This window comes from Anopheles maculipalpis, chromosome 3RL (assembly GCF_943734695.1).
Source record: "Anopheles maculipalpis chromosome 3RL, idAnoMacuDA_375_x, whole genome shotgun sequence".
NCBI lineage: Eukaryota > Metazoa > Arthropoda > Insecta > Diptera > Culicidae > Anopheles > Anopheles maculipalpis.
The window spans coordinates 48,391,009-48,408,395 of NC_064872.1; the positions used below are offsets into that span (position 1 = coordinate 48,391,009).

Sequence of the window (17,387 nt, forward strand, 5' to 3'; positions counted from 1 at the left end):
TCAATCATAAAAGATGGCTTATTGAAATTTCATAATGGAAAACAAACCGCTATTATGGCCCCAGAACAAGTAATTCCAATTATACAAAAAGTATATCATGATTATTTCAATCAAAAAGGACACTTTGTGCTAACCCAAAAAATTGTAGAAGACGTCACTGATGAAAATAGACAAGATGTAATCGTCTCTAAAGAACACGATAGAGCACATAGAGGAATAACCGAAGTTGAAAACCAATTAAAAAGATCATACTTTTTCCCAAGAATGGCCTACAAAATCAAAGTAGTATGCAATTCATGCAAAATTTGTAACATGCATAAATATGAAAGAAAGCCATACAATATTAAACTCTCACCAAGACCGATAACGGAAAAACCGTTTGAACGCGTCCATATGGATATTTTTCAAATTGATAACAACAATTTCTTGTCATTAGTTGATGCATTCTCAAAGCACATTCAACTTATAAAGATGGATACAAAGAATCTCACTGATGTAAAAAACGCATTAGCACAATACTTTGCTTCATTCAGTATACCCACTCAAATCATAACAGATCATGAAACCACGTTTAGATCGGTTCAATTAATAAATTATTTAGCAAACCTTAATGTTGAATTATGCTACGCATCAAGTTCTGAGTCAAATGGACAAGTAGAAAAAACACATTCAACAATTATGGAAATATTGAATACAAACAAACACAAATTTCCTGATACAAGTACGGAAGCAAAGATAGGAATATCCGTATCACTTTACAATAATTCAGTTCATTCATCTACTAAATATACTCCTAACGAGATAATATTTAATCAATCTAATAGTTATCCCAACACTGAAGAACTTTTTCAAAAAGTAAAAGAAAATCTCGAAAAAGCTAGACTTATCCAAATTAAAAGAAATGAATCTAGAGAAGATCCACCAGAACTAAAACAAAATGATGAAATATTTATAAAACCGAATATTAGGAAGAAACTAGATCCAAGAGCTAGACCAATGATAATACACAGCTCTAATAAACATACGTTCAAAAATATTAAAAACATAAAACGGCATAAATCTAAAATCAAGCGTCAAAAAAGTTAATCACGTAAAATATCATTTGAATAATTTCAGATGCAGACCATATTACTTTGCCTCTTGTACGTTACAAGTGTCTTAGGAGGAACCTTGCACATACGAAACCTGAACGCAGACCCTGTCTTACTGTTAGAAAAACAAGATTGTAAAATTCAGACAGGAAATCTTAAAATTGTTCATCCTATCAACATGTCTAATATTGAAAATAATGTTGATAAATTCGAAAAGATAGCTAACAAGATTAACAAAAACCTTCCAATAGCAAATCTTATAGCAAGCAAAAGCAAGGAGATGAGGAACAAACTAACCCAACTTAACCCAGTAAAACGTTTCAAACGATGGGACACTATAGGCAAAGCATGGAAATGGCTAGCAGGTTCACCAGATGCTGAAGATCTAAGAATCATCAATACAACCCTGAACGAACTCATAAGCGAAAACAATGAACAAGTACGCATAAACAACGTAATGAACTCTAAGATTGCGGAAATAACTCATACCATTAACGAGCTCATAGACAAACATTCATTGAAAGAGAAAATTTTGCTACAAGAGATAGATGCAATCACTCTAATAGTTTACATGGATGCAACAAATCGTGTCTTAGAAGATATAGAAGATACGATACTTCGTACCCGTATTCAGCTAACGAGCAGTAAGTTATTGTCACTAAATGAGATACTTGCTGTAGAAAAAGTAATCAACAACCAAGGCATCAGTACAGATTTCCCTGAACAAGCACTTAACTATGCAATACCAAAAATTGCAATGAAAGGTAAAACGCTATTCTACATACTAGAAGTCCCCAAAGTTGAAGGTAATTGCAAAATATTTCAAGTAGAGCCGTTATCAATCAACAATACAAAGATGATAAACATCCCGCCTTACATTATAAGAAGCGGACAGCAACTTTACGAAACAATCAAACCTTTCGACATCATACAATTAGGGGAATACATAAAACCTTTCGAAGATGGCTGTCTTAGACCGATGATCATAGGACAAGAAAGCAATTGTGAAGCAATTGAAGATAAAAATACGAGTGTCAGACTCATTGGTAACAGCAAGGTTTTAATTAACAACGGAAACGATGTAATTATGAAATCAGATTGCGGACCGCATGATAGAACACTTCGAGGCAATTTCATTCTCACATTTGATAATTGCACAGTGATCGTGGATAGTCATACATTCACATCGGAACAATTAACTCACGACATTAAAGAGTTACAAGGAGCCCTTACCAATCTTAAGATGAAGTGGAACGTTATTCATCAGCCAGACATAACAAAGATCCATGACGAAACGATGAATAATAGAAAACAATTAAACCACATAGCATTGAAACAGTATTCTCATACAGTAGTGACATTTTCAATATTTGGAAGTACATTGATTGCAATCATAATTCTCACAATTGTAGTGATCGTATTTTGGAAGAAAAAAAGCTTCTATGAGAATCGTTATAGAAAAATCTACAAACGCAAAACGAAAACGTAAAGCAAAAAAATTAGAGAATTTCGAGGACGAACTTCAGTCTGCCCCCGGAGGAATTATGTTACACGCGTAGTCAACGTTGACTCTCATACGTTCATTCGCTTCGATCAACGGAAACAAATTCTTCACTACGGAAGTTGGATGTCTCAACAAGTATCATCCGTACGTCAGAATCCAGCCCCAATGGAACGATCGCGTTAGTCATCGGCCAACGGACAATCTTCTCCCCTACGGAAACAGATGCATTCCTGAGAGTTCGATTCTCCTCGCGATCGCGTTAGTCATCGGCCAACGGACAATCTTCTCCCCCACGGAAACAGATGCATTCCTGAGAGTCCGATTCTCCTTCAACAGTTCAACGGAAGCCAACTCCCCTCTGCAGATTGGCGATCGTCCAGCAGCCCGTTCCCCACGATAAGAATGCCTGATTATAATTTGTCCCTTCGCGATAGTTATAAAAGAACAGGGAACATAGAGCTCAGGGCCTCATTTTCATTTCTAGTTTTGTCATAGTTAGGAAGTGGGACCGCGTGGTGCCATTTGTAATCAATAAAAATTATTTTTTTATTGTGAACTTGTGACCAACCACATAATTATATGTTGCATATGTCGCATAAGTATATATTGCATATTATGCTACAATTATTAAAAAGAACTACCTTCCATACGTCTTAACGGCTATCGAATGGTCCTAGATTAGACAAGAACCGCCAGTTTGTTAACAGTTGTACGACAGATAAACGCAAATGGCGACATTTACGTTAATCAGTCGAATGGTGAAAAACCGTCTGAATGATGATGTAATAAATTGGTAAATTTGTTTATTTGCTTTGGGAATTAAACGTGGTACGATAAGAGCTAGTTAGCGCTAGTTGGTGGTGATATTGATCTGCTTCCAAATGTGCGTTGAAAAACAGGTAGCCAAGTCCAGCGAAAGGCTTGGCCGGTCACTTAGTAAATTGATTGCATAATGATATAATTTTGGCCAATTAGGGTTGTGTTAGATACCCTCAACAATGCTTTCATTATAAATACACATAAAAATGTTGTATTAGCTAACGAAACGAAAATTAGCAACCAATTAACGGTAAAATATAGCAATTTGAAAGTAGCGATTGCAAAACGAATTAACTGAAACCATGATGTCTTCTGTTAGACTTTTTTTTATTATAATATTTTATTTTTCTCTATTACCATGGGTTTTTATGAAAGTTAAATTACAGTGTACATTGAGTTTAACTTTGAATAAGCGCTTATTCTTAATTTTTTTGTTGCTACACTTTTATCAGCTTTGCACATATCTGATAAAGTTTTTTTTTGTTACGAATTGTAAATAAGACTTTTAACGTAAGCTATGGGGCATGCTTGATGTTTCAGTATTGTCAAAAATTATAATTAAAATTGTAATGCGTTATTAAATTACAGAACATTGAGTGTTACAAGTTACAGGCACTTTTCGCATTTACAAAAATCAACGAATGCATAATACTAACTAGTTTTTGTGTTCTTCTTCCTACTTCTCTTTTCATTTTTATACTAATCATCGTTGAAAAATTGCTATCTTTTGAATGGCGTGACTCACGATGATATATGTTACATGAAAAAACAAAAAAAAAACAACGACAACTATTATGCAAATGGCTGGACGCCCGACCACCGTACAATTATAAATTTGCAGATACGCTACGATGACGAGGATGAGGATGAAGGTCCCCAGCCGGACCCTACACTTGAACAGGGTGTACCTGTCCCAGTTCGAATGCAGGGCAGCTTCCCTCCGGAGTTGGCCTCCACGCCTCTCGAGGATATCGACGGTTTTTATTCGAATCAAAGGGTAAGTTGTGACTATCGTATCACTTTCATTAACGACGGCAACAGTGTAATAGATGAGTAATTTAGTAAAAAGATGATGTTTGAATCAGGGGTAGTGTGGATGAAAGTTATAATAATGAAAATTATGCTTAAGTTTTGGCAATTAAAAGATATGGAAAAAATCCGGGAATGAAATTTGCTTGTTAAATACCCTTTGAAATAACATCAGCATAACGAGCTTTGGTTTGATGTTTTAATATTTAAACTATTTCAACCGTAAATCGAATAGATCGACGCATTCAACCCGTTTGCGCTAGGCTGTCTGCCAAGGCATTCCTATGGATTGCGCAAGAGAATTTCTGCCAAAACAATTGCAAAACAGAAACCCCATAAGCATGTTTTCGTTAATAATAAATGTTCATGTACATGAAAGTTGTACAGGCATGCGTTATTATTCAATACATAACCTTAAATGCATATTGATTGTTCCGCTGATTACTGTTTAAATGATGTTTTTTTCTCTTCTTCTTCTTTTCAGACATTCGTAGTGATTAGTAAAGGAAAAGATATTTTTCGTTTCTCCGCCACCAATGCATTATACGTACTTGATCCGTTTAACCCTATACGTCGCGTAGCTATTTATATTTTAGTACATCCACTGTTTTCACTTTTTATAATAACGACCATTCTTGTTAATTGTATATTGATGATTATGCCTACCACGCCGACAGTCGAATCTACCGAGTGAGTATTGATGTGTTGCGTTAGAATGTCAATAAGTTTAAGTAATTAGTGTACCTTTATTTCATTGTACTTAGACATTGTCATATCCCATTATCAAATGTTAGATCATACAAAATTACGGAGACATCTGGTTCTCAATTGTTATTCAAGTTTTGAAGTAATACTTTTACCAACCGTTGACTCACTGATTGCGGTTGAACGTGACGATAGTGTTTTCAGACACTCTCTTCCTTGCCATTTGCCTGAATTTATTATCTCTCTTGTTCTTTATTTGTGAATTTTCATTTGTCTTTTAAAAAAAAAACTTGCAATAAATCTCTAAGTTCATAGCCTTATTATGGATACTAATTAGCCTGTAATGATGTGCTGCATCAATAGCATTTGTTTGGTTACAGGTAGCTGAAGTAATTTGAAAGCCATGTTTTCGAATTGAGTAGATCTAAAGCTGAACTTGACGATATCTAATGTTTCATTTGATGTACTTTTTTATATCTCTCTGTGTGTCCCAAGTTTTTGAATTTTAGATCATACAACAGAAAGCTGAAATAATTGTTTTTGTACTTTCCTGGCAAATATATTTATGCCGTTAGCATATAGAACTAGCAAAGCAAAAGATGATATAACAGTTAAAGTAACATTTAGTGCTGTTTAGATCCTACACACACGTTAGCTACCTTGTACAGTAAGTACTTGTGGTAATGGTGATGTAAAAATTGTTTTGATTTGATTGTCATTCCCTACAGTTGATTGATTTTTTTCCACTTTATCGTAATTAAATCTAGATAATGTATCGAAAAACCTTTAAGTGTACCACATGAAAGAGTAAGGAAACGAAGGATCTTGATAGACAATTAACATTGAATACTTAAACAAATGTCTGGTTTGTGGTAAATAACAACTCTGTCGATGGAATGGAGCTCAAACAATCCATCCATACACATCCGCTAACACTGTGTCTGAGGAATTGTGCGAACGAATTGTTTGTTAAGTAGCCAACATTTCACCAATCGTGTCCATGTGTGTCTCTTCATTCGTATAAATCTATTTTATCAATACTGTTGACCATGTTTACTATAAACTGAAAAACAACTCCTATTTCTTGTCTTACGTTACTATCCACCACTACAGGGTGATATTCACCGGCATCTACACGTTCGAATCAGCTGTAAAAGTGATGGCGCGAGGTTTCATATTACAACCGTTTACTTATCTTAGAGATGCATGGAATTGGTTGGACTTCGTAGTAATAGCATTAGCGTGAGTTACAACATATTTTAGTAAACGGGTTCGATTAGAAACTAGCAGGCAATAGATATAACTTTTCTAAAACACCATCGTGGAAGTGTGGAAAGTGATTAATAAGTTGTGTCCCTAGTGGGTATAGATTGGATTTTTTTTTTCAAAATTCTTTGCAATTGCGATATCCTATTTTGATTAATTTCTTGTAAGATTAAACATTTTCTTCTAATGGTATTATCAAATGAACTACGCTTCCAGGGTGGAATTAAACAAAACTGTGCTGTCCCAAGTTTAGAAACTCGATATAGCGCATAGTATGTAGACTATTCATTTCATTACTAGGTGTATTTCATTACATTCGTTTGATCTTTCAAGCAGCGATAAAATTGGTGTACAAATGAAGTGGATGGTTTTTAAAAAATGTGCAAAATATTTCGGAATTTGAAAATCGTTGAAACGTTCTTACAATTAAGCAAACCAACAAAAAAAATCAATGATTATTAGTATATTAAGACCTCTGCTACATCTAGTCTTCTAAAAGAAGTATTAAAATTTGCATCAGTATTAGAGAAATTCAGATATAATAATCAGTAGCTATGGGTTCAAAATTCGTTTCTCTACTAATTACTGCTTATTCCGACGTTTTTCTTTGATTGTTCTTCTGAACGGTTCATCACCACTATAGATATGTAACTATGGGTATAGATCTGGGTAATCTCGCTGCGTTGAGAACATTCAGGGTATTACGAGCTCTCAAAACAGTAGCCATCGTTCCGGGTGAGTATGACAAATGTTCTTAGATTGTTGCTATTGAATTAAAAAGAAGAAAAGTACGAAATGAAACTAGCATTACTTACTACTTTATTTGCTTAGTAAATAAAATAAGCAAAGTTTATATAGGACAGCCGCTTACATACTTTTTCCTATTGCTTTTCAGGTTTAAAAACCATCGTCGGAGCTGTCATAGAATCCGTAAAGAATCTCAGAGATGTGATAATTTTAACAATGTTTTCGTTATCCGTGTTTGCTTTAATGGGTCTACAAATCTACATGGGAGTACTAACACAAAAATGCATAAAAGAGTTCCCAATGGACGGTTCATGGGGCAATCTTACACATGAAAGCTGGGAGCTGTTCAACAGCAATGACAGTTAGTATCGCCATTGCCGATTATCAAGAGTCTCCGTATGACTTTCATTCTGTCCAGCAGGATATACTAATTCGATTTTATTTACAACTTCCAGCGAATTGGTTCTATTCCGAAAGCGGTGACATTCCACTTTGTGGTAATTCATCTGGAGCTGGGTATGTAAACGTATCTTAAAGCAAATTGCAATACAAATTAGGAAACAAAAAAATACAAATTTATGGGCATCGAAACTAATCTGCGCTATGTCTCATTTTAGGCAATGTGATGAAGGTTACATTTGTTTACAAGGTTACGGCAAAAATCCAAATTACGGGTATACAAGTTTTGATACATTCGGATGGGCATTCTTGTCTGCCTTTCGTCTAATGACTCAAGATTATTGGGAGAATTTATATCAACTGGTTCGTATATCTGGTTCAAATCAGAGCAACGTATTTTAAATCAGTTTTCTTTTGTTTCGTTCTACGAACGGTTCTTTTTTTATTTTTCAATTCATCTTATGATTAGCTTTTTTTTAGCAATACGGCTTGGCAGTCCTTTATGAATAATAAAAAAAAAATGATTACCTTTTTTTTGTACTGAAAAGGAAAATATTTATTTTGAAAGTTAGTTTTGGTGGTTTATTTTATTTCATAAAAACCATACAAGTATCATTCGTTGCAAATATTTCATAGAATTCTATTGTATTACATTATTATCTTATCCCAAGAATATTTTTTCTTCTGATTTTTTAATGTACAGTGGTGTACACGTAGTTTTATACGTAAAAGTATTATTTTTTTATTGCTAAACATTGTTATTAGTTCCCACACATCATGTGTTGTTTATGCTCCCTTTACATTTATTAAATTTTCACGTTATTAAAAATCCACTCCTTTTCTTCGATGGTGTGCAAAACAGGTGTTACGATCAGCTGGACCGTGGCACATGCTCTTCTTCATTGTGATTATCTTCTTGGGTTCGTTTTACCTTGTAAATTTAATCTTGGCCATTGTTGCCATGTCGTACGACGAACTCCAGAAGAAGGCCGAAGAGGAAGAGGCCGCCGAGGAAGAAGCACTTCGGGTGAGAACATTATCTTAAAGAAGAAAATGAACGTAACCATGCGTATGTTATGTGAATGTAACAATACGTAGCTTTTTGACCAAATGACACGACCGTTCCATTTGAAGAACGATTTTACAAAGTACTCTAAAAAGAAATACGTTCCTTTTCCTTCTGAACCTGTTTGTGATATTGATGTTAATTTTGTTCAATTTTGATGTAGTGTTATTTGTTGTAATACTTTACTGCAATTGGTTTGCTGAGGGAAACATGATCAATGCCACATAGGCAGATAAATAGAAGTTAAACATTGGTCAGACGTTAAGGTTTAGGGCAGTTATAAAATATTACACATACGACTTCATGTTTGTTTCGAAATGTTCGATGTTAGGCGTTAAAGCGATGATTGTCAAATCCAAGTTTTCAAGAGACTCTAATTGATTTAAAAGATTGCTAATTCAATGAATGTTGCGTTAGCATAGTATATCAAACCGACTGGTATACGTTAAGTTGATGTATGTGTTAATATTGTTGTGTGTGTGCAGTATCCGTTTTGAAAAGAGTATCGGCAGCCATCAAGTTGCGAAACAGTTACTAACCGGTATATTTTATTTTTATATGCGTCTGTAAAACATGGGATTGGCGTGATACCCGAACCCGGCATCACTAATGCAGGAAGCAGAAGAAGCTGCAGCAGCAAAGGCAGCTAAACTTGAAGCACAACAAGCAGCTGCGGCGGCGGCGGCCAATCCAGAGATCGCAAAAAGCCCATCGGATTTCTCCTGTCACAGCTATGAGTTGTTCGTCGGACAGGAGAAGGGCAACGATGATAACAATAAGGAAAAGATGTCCATCAGAAGCGAAGGATTGGAGTCGGTGAGCGAAATCACAAGAACAACCGCACCAACAGCTACTGCAGCTGGCACTGCAAAAGCCCGTAAAGTGAGCGCGGTAAGTATGTTGCCGCTATGTTGCACAATCACTTATACCCGTTCTTCAAACTACTTCTACTATTATTACAACAACAACAACTACTACTACTATTACTACTACTATTACTACTACTACTACTACTACTACTATATGATTGGAACCATCGAGTTTCGTTATGATCTAGATACACTCATGATACCAGATCACTACATCTCTACCATCATTACTCAAAGCATCCGCAACGCATTCTTGGCAACACAGTTAACTAAAAGATTATTCTTGAGTCCTGCATTGGCCTATATCAAAAGACAAGTTTACTTTAATTTAAGTTTCTTTTTCACTCTGCTTACGTCGTTTGTTTTGATCTGTTTTATCTACTGTCTTCTATCAGTCAATCTTGGGTGCTCAAAAACAGTTAGTTTTTATTATTGTGAGTTCATGATTCGATGTGTTCATGCGTCCATTTAATAGTAATGTATATGACGTATGAAGTGTACGTTTCACATTTCATACTGTATTATTACGTTTTGCAAAAAGTTTTCTTTCATTTACGTTTTATCAGTCTGCTGTAGTAACACGTTGCATTTTACTAGTTTGAACACATTATTCTTATACAAATGCACTCATGAAACGCCAATCCACACACTCATCGAACAAACAACACAGAACATTGTTTTCAATGATCCTCTCTATTGTATCCTCTACGGGCAGATTTCAAATAGTGTGAACATCTCGTTTCGTTGTAACACATTTCCACCAACTCGGGACTCGGCGGGACCAATTTGTACTGCATTGTGTACAATGACAAGGGTCTTTCGTCATTAGTGAACCATTTGCGTTCAAACGATGTACTTGGTTTATGTAACAAGTTGTCTTTCAACTTGTGCGTAACAGCTGTTAGCTGCATCTCACCAAAACAGCTTGGTTTTCATAATAATAAATAGGAAAGATGATTCTAGCCAAAAGCAGCTTCCCTTAATGCATCATTTCAAAATTACCTTTTTACAGTCTACTCCATTTCAAATAATAAATTGGTTGTTGAATCTGGCTTTTATGATACGAGATCGATGCAAAAGATCGAGTTATATAAGCTGAACAAGACTTTACCAAAATATAGCTAGTTGTCTTCTGTGCTTTGTTATGATTGAAGTTATGCTTGATAGGAACCTTAACTTACTCTGTGCGAAACAGTGTTTGAACGGCATCCCTTAAAAGTGTTAGTGAAGCTTTACTGTAAGGTACTTAATGTCTTTTTTCTCAAACGGTTGTAACGACTATTCTTCATTTTGAATGCACTGTGAGGTACTTTATTTCATGGTTGTAATATTATGCACACAGATCCACATGCTCCAGTATTCATAATTGGTTTTCTCATTTTCAAACTATTACGCTCATCTGTCAACCACACAAACTCATCGGTAACTCGTTTACACACAACCCCTGTTTACACGTTACATACACACAACATCCAACCAACATTATAACGTTGAAATGCCTCAACTACAATCGACCACTGGTTCAGGGGGTCGCTACTTTTCAAAAGGTAGGTTAATGGCTTAAGTTTGTTATCGGTTTGTTTAATTTGCAAAGTTCTGTTTAGAAGGTTTTCATTTGATTAAAGACTTGTTTTGAACAACATATGCAGTTTGCAGTTTTTCTATTCAGTAATTTTTGCAACTTTTGATGCAGATCATCTCTGTCACCGGTTTCATTGCAATACGAGAGACGCAAAACAATTTATGCGCACGCCCGTTCAGAATAAATTTTGAATAAATTAGTAATTTCATGCTTAAAATTAATTTAACGTTCGATAAACTAGCCAAATCAAATGTTGAAGCAATGCAAACGGCTTTACTATGTTCAGTATAGGTTCAATTCTGTCCAATTCTATTCTTCTTCTTCTGAGAACTTTTCAACAACCAGATCCATATTCCGTTACTTTTTTTGTGCTTTTTTGCGTAGGTCTACGGCGATATATGGCTGTAAATAACATGCTTCAATTTTTATAATGTAACGATGCTGTTCATTATTTTGCATTTTTTTCCTAAACCTTATAACTACAATTTTAATTATTATTTCGATTCGGTTCGCTTTCGATTTCAGAATATAGATACGCATATTTATATATATTTAGTCTGTTCATGTAGCTTCGGTAGTAAAAATGTCCTACGGATTTTATATCTTATAACACAATTGATACAAAATTTGACGAAACACTTTAATTTGTATTATGATTTCTGTGCAATCAATGATCACAAAATCACCAAATGACTTCAATCAAACAGGTTAACGAAACTTAATCTGAAGGTTGAACCACAAACGAGTTAAGCAACAGTCTATGGCACGTAATTGAACCACCAGTTAAAAAGTATGGCATAGGTTAACAATGTCTATCTATAAATCCGTTTGAAAAATCCAAAAACCTCACAACATTGTTACATCTAGGTGGAACTTGTGATATATACATATATATTTGAACTTAGATGTTACAACGATGTTAGAAAATGTTACGAAACTAACAAACGCCTTACCAAATGCCACTAGTCCCTCATTAGTGCAGCGCAGAGAATAATGCTATTGTCAGACAAAAAGAACCGTGAAATAACTTTAAACAGTAACACACTAACCAAATAAAACCTGTTACTTTTTAGGCTTCACTTTCATTACCCGGTTCACCATTTAATCTTCGTAGAGGATCTAGAGGATCACATCAGGTACAATCAAGTCGAAAATTGCACTTCCACATTTACGTTTATGTTCGTTTTCTGCATTTATGATGCACTACGATTATTAGATTGGTTAGACATTTGTTTTTACACCACCAACTTTTGTTTACTTTTCATCTTTGGCTTTAATTTTCACACGTATGTATTGTGTTGATGTTTAGTTCATTCAGTATTTACCTTATTTTCGGTTTTCTTCTCCTCACTCTTTGTTCCTCAATGCCCATCGGTCTTTATCGTGTTTTCAATAGTTTCTTTCTCTTTTTCTTTCTCTCTCTCTTTACTTTTCATCATGCACTGATTTAACACATCGGTTATTCCCATTATATTAACTTCCCGCCATAAACACACATATTTTGCTGAAACAAACTTCATTGCAACACAATATAATACACATTCTACAAACATTGGCATACAATTGTTTCCTGTTCCCTGGTCGTTCCTTGTTCCATACGTTTATTCCATAATTATCTTTCAAAATCCATTGCTTACGTGGCGGACTTTATCATCGGACTTCATCGGACCTACCAACAACGCAATCGCCGAATGACGCTGCCCCGGTCGTTCATCGTTCTGTGCAATCTACAGTTCACGATACGTAACGGTAGAGGACGTTTCGTTGGTGTACCTGGTAGCGATAGAAAACCATTGGTACTCTCAACATATCTCGATGCACAAGAACATTTGCCGTACGCCGATGATTCCAACGCGGTTACGCCGATGTCGGAGGAAAATGGTGCAATCATCGTTCCAGTATACTATGCTAATTTAGGTACACTATAAAAAAAATATCTCCTTCAAATTCATACGACATTGCTCCCTCCCTGTTATCTCTCTTCTTTCTCTCTTCCGCTCTCTCATGTTTATCACCTTTTACTTGACCATCGCCCAATGTTAATTTTGTTTTTCGTCGACTTTTATTACAGTCCATCCAAACCTTTACTGTCTAGCTTTACTTCATACTGAGTTAAACTATTCATACTAATTGTTTATATCTCTTTATTGTAGCATTAGAATGGTTTTTCATCTGCAAACTATTGAATGTATTTGAAAAGGATTGCGATAACATTTCTTACATCTTCCGTTGACAGAAAGCATTTGCAACAAAAAATGCCACACAGTATGTTTGCACGTTTCCACGCAAGTCATGTACTTAGCATTTGACCAATGTAATGAGAGCGGCAGATTCATATTTACAAGAGAGATAAATGTAAAAGAATAGCAATTGGGATTAGAATTGGTATTGGAAAATATTTTTATAGTGTCCAGAATTCTGATTAAATACTCTCCTGCTCGATTGTGTAGCGGGCAGTGCCATCGAACTACATGGGACATTCGATTATATGTGGCGATGGAAGGAATGGAATTAAGGAATTCATTTTACCAAACCAAGCATAGCCCGTTTCAATACACAACCGAGCAAGATGATATGCTTTGGCAGTGCAAAAGCAAAACATTCATAGTTTGATATACGTAGTACATGATTTATGCAAGCACGACTAACAGAAAATGTATTTTCACCCAAAAAAGTATAGAATCATACAATTTGCAAATTCCGATCAAAGCTTCTCACGCTGAGATGAACATTTCAAGTTTTATTTGTTACATTCATTCGACCAAGCCTCAGTTCATCTTTTATCACATTGACTTCACCCTGCATCATGAATCATGCATTTTTGTTACAAAAAAAAATACAATCATCCATGTACGCACATTTGCTTTCACGCATCGCAACTTACAAAACATCAAACTAATGAATGTCTTCCTTTCCGTTGGTATCTGTCAATCATCGCTCTTGGGTGTTTTGGGGGTTCGTTGACAGGTTCAAGGCATTCGTCGTATACTTCACACCAATCGCGTATTTCGTACACATCCCATGGTGATCTGCTCGGTGGCATGACAAAAGAAAGCCGTCTCCGGAATCGATCAGCGCGCAACACTAATCATTCAATTGTGCCCCCTCCGAATGCTACTAATTTATCTTACGCCGATACCAACCACAAAGGACAGCGAGATTTCGTGAGTAGTTTTGCTGTAGAAGTAATCGCTACTTCTGGTAACTGGTTTTTAATTCAACATCTGGTTTTGACGCAGGACATGACACAGGACTGCACGGACGATGCTGGCAAAATAAAACACAACGACAATCCTTTCATAGAACCTGCTCAAACCCAAACCGTGGTAGATATGAAAGGTATGAAACGAAACACGTCCATTTATAAAAAAAATGCACAAAAATCATAAATGGTTAGGAATTAGCAACAAACTTTCTCTTCATTCCAGACGTGATGGTGTTGAACGACATTATTGAGCAAGCTGCTGGTCGGCACAGTAGAACTAGTGATCACGGAGGTAATGTCGAACGCATTTTCTTTTATAGATAATTCATTCAAACATGTGCAATGTAAATTGTATTCACGATGATTTCACGTTGAATTTGTGTAAAATTTTGTTTATGTACCGGTACAGTTCTCGGTTTTTTCCTTATGCATATTCAAGCTTATTTTTTCCGTGTTCACTTTGGTCATCGACACGGTGGTTTCTGTTAACCACGCGTGTTTGTCCAAAAGGAATCGAAACACATTGTTTTACAGTACATAATTTTGAATTGACATTTTGAACTGTTTAAAACAACATAGCGATCCATTTTTGTTATTACTGTATTCAATGTAATTCACACAATAATATTAGAAATTTTTCATTACGCCACAATATAAATGTGTGTATTTCTATGTTTTGCTTGAAGGAATACACAGTTTAATGGATGTATGTGTGTTTTTTTTTGTTAACAGTATAATTTTCACTTTTTTTCAATATCAGACAATTGGTAAAATATTTGCCAATTATATGTAAAATATTTAGGTTTGTCTACCTGTCGGGAGCTTTCAATGGATTGTGAAAGGAAAGATTATCTGGATAGGTTTTATCGATTTTTTATCGAACTTTTGTCCGATACAGTACAACTAAATTGATGTTTATTTTTACTGAAATTTGGATGTGGAATTAATAAACGAAAATCCTCCTAATGTTTAGCTTAAATGTTTTTGTCTTACAGCTGTTAGCTATTAGCCCAGAGAAATTATTTGCAATCTTTTTTGATAGTTGTACTGTACGTATGGGTCTTATTGTGTAAGAGCGAGCCCAATTTTAAAGTTTGAATTTGATCTTCTCAGCACACAAACCACCGTTGAAAGTTTGATAAGAAGAAACATTTTATCCTGGTGTACTGTTAAGGAATGAATGATTTTGTACATGTACTGTGTCTTCGTTTGTGTCGTTATTTTCTAACGATTTGTGTCAATTTTGTAGATATATAAATGTTCCATTTCACGCATTAACTTTCCTTTCTATTGTGATTTTAGTTCTGTATTATGTGTAAAAACATCCCAAAATCATTCTGATACGTACTAATCATTGTGTATTTAATCTGTTGCTAGCCTTAAAACTCCTAGTTGACTCCACTTTCTTGTGTTTTATTTATCTTTTTTGGAGCGATAATGAGATTTCTTTCCGTATGAATAATGCCTTCCATGGTAATGAAAATCGAACCAAGTATGAAGTAAGAACCTAATCGTTAACATAAGTCGAGCAGAGCTTATAACCATAATAAAATCATTCCATAGAACGTTTCATAGAAGTATCTCACGTGTAGTCTGTGCACAGTTTGATTTTAGCTTAGAAAGTAGTATATTGTGTGATTTTGTAGATAAATATTGTGTGATTGGTTTGATGCGTATTTTATTAGTTTTTTTTTTCAATTTTTCCCTTTATAGAAAGTAGTACAATAGTCTTGGTAGATCTTAAAATAGTGTAATGAAATTTTAAATATTGAATTGACCCATATCACGACTACTAAAAAGGATACACAGCTAACAAATTATGTTTTCATTTACCTCATGAATTTTTCACTTTTTTATAATTATTTGAACCATTTTTAATAGAACTTTTATTTAATTTAATCGTTTCGTTATTCATGAACGTTTCAACAACAACAAAAATGTGCTGATGAGTTGATGGAACAATTGAAAACATAATAGCGATACATTATGGTTAATAACAGGCCTTTCAATGTACAGGTCTTGCATATAACATATATGTATAAGCGCATGTGCTTACGTTTACTTTTCAATTAAAGGCTTACAAATCTACTGAAAGTGATTATTTTATTACCAAAGATGGAAAATGCATTAACAGAGTACGCAATTGGGTACGTTCGAAAACTGCATCATCAAGTCATGAATTGATATTCATATTTGATTGAAATATGTTGCCATATGTAAAACAAAATGAGTAGAGTATCTTTCTAATTCAGTAAGCGAAATGATTATTGAAAATAGAAAACGATGATGTTTCTATGTGCAAAACTGCAAGTATGACCTGCCGCACAATATCCTTAAGCCATTTCGATAAGCACCATATCAATGCAGGATGGATATACAGCTTCCAAAATATAATAAGCATTGTAGTTTTCTTGCTAGCAAATACAGTCAGTTTCCGACTCAAGCGGGACTCGAGTTACGCAGATTCCGATGCACACGGTTTACAGTGTAGATTTAATACCAGAGCTCAAAAAAGAAACGTTGAAATAAGCTTTATATGTGTGAATAAAATACTAATTGTGTGAAACAAGAATTCATAGTACACGAAAAGAGAATATAATTTAAAATACGAAAAAATAATGCAATTTATTAAAATTAACGATAACATACATATTTGACCGTTTGTTTGAAGATATAAATTAGGATTCAGTCGCCTAAAATTTGGTAAAAACGATGTGCCAAGCAATGTGCGAGACGCGCGAATACGCGATATGCGAAACTCTAGTTACGCGGATTTCCGGTTCCGGACTCCATTGTCCGCGTATGTTGGGATGTGACTGTAGTAATTTATCAGTTAACCAGCTTATCCTAGACATGGGTCATGATCTTAGTTAAATGCACTGTCTAGAAAAAATAGTGTCATTGCTGAATTTTACCGATTTGGTTTAAGACTGAAACAATTTTATCAATCACACCACATGCCATGTGATCATCAAACTAAAGTAACAATCGTATTCAATCATAAATTGCATCCTCATGAAAAAAAGCATCAGCGTAAACGCATCCTTGATCTAATGAGTTAAATATTGTTTTTGAACACGTTATTGCTCAAAAGCTTAAGGCTGT

At 34.9% G+C, this 17,387-nt stretch overlaps 2 protein-coding genes across 51 annotated transcripts in view; both read left to right on the top strand.

The window, feature by feature from the left end:
* The window catches only part of LOC126562156 (CXXC-type zinc finger protein 1-like), a 154,409-nt gene that overhangs the window by 39,149 nt on the left and 97,873 nt on the right, over positions 1 to 17,387 (top strand). The gene's annotated exons all lie outside the window — the stretch shown is intronic.
* LOC126561282 (sodium channel protein para) overlaps positions 1 to 17,387 on the top strand; it is a 38,372-nt gene that overhangs the window by 7,572 nt on the left and 13,413 nt on the right. For 24 of the 50 annotated variants that reach the window (XM_050217262.1, XM_050217310.1, XM_050217266.1 and 21 more), the window contains 14 exons: positions 4,256 to 4,411; positions 4,928 to 5,133; positions 6,262 to 6,390; positions 7,058 to 7,149; positions 7,310 to 7,522; positions 7,617 to 7,677; positions 7,779 to 7,923; positions 8,423 to 8,587; positions 9,242 to 9,517; positions 12,151 to 12,213; positions 12,811 to 12,994; positions 14,045 to 14,241; positions 14,317 to 14,416; positions 14,506 to 14,574. In XM_050217262.1, coding sequence (XP_050073219.1) covers positions 4,256 to 4,411; positions 4,928 to 5,133; positions 6,262 to 6,390; positions 7,058 to 7,149; positions 7,310 to 7,522; positions 7,617 to 7,677; positions 7,779 to 7,923; positions 8,423 to 8,587; positions 9,242 to 9,517; positions 12,151 to 12,213; positions 12,811 to 12,994; positions 14,045 to 14,241; positions 14,317 to 14,416; positions 14,506 to 14,574 — 2,056 coding nt within the window. The remainder of the gene's footprint in view (positions 1 to 4,255; positions 4,412 to 4,927; positions 5,134 to 6,261; positions 6,391 to 7,057; positions 7,150 to 7,309; positions 7,523 to 7,616; positions 7,678 to 7,778; positions 7,924 to 8,422; positions 8,588 to 9,241; positions 9,518 to 12,150; positions 12,214 to 12,810; positions 12,995 to 14,044; positions 14,242 to 14,316; positions 14,417 to 14,505; positions 14,575 to 17,387) is intronic. The other 26 variants (XM_050217283.1, XM_050217299.1, XM_050217275.1 and 23 more) reach the window with 4 other exon arrangements.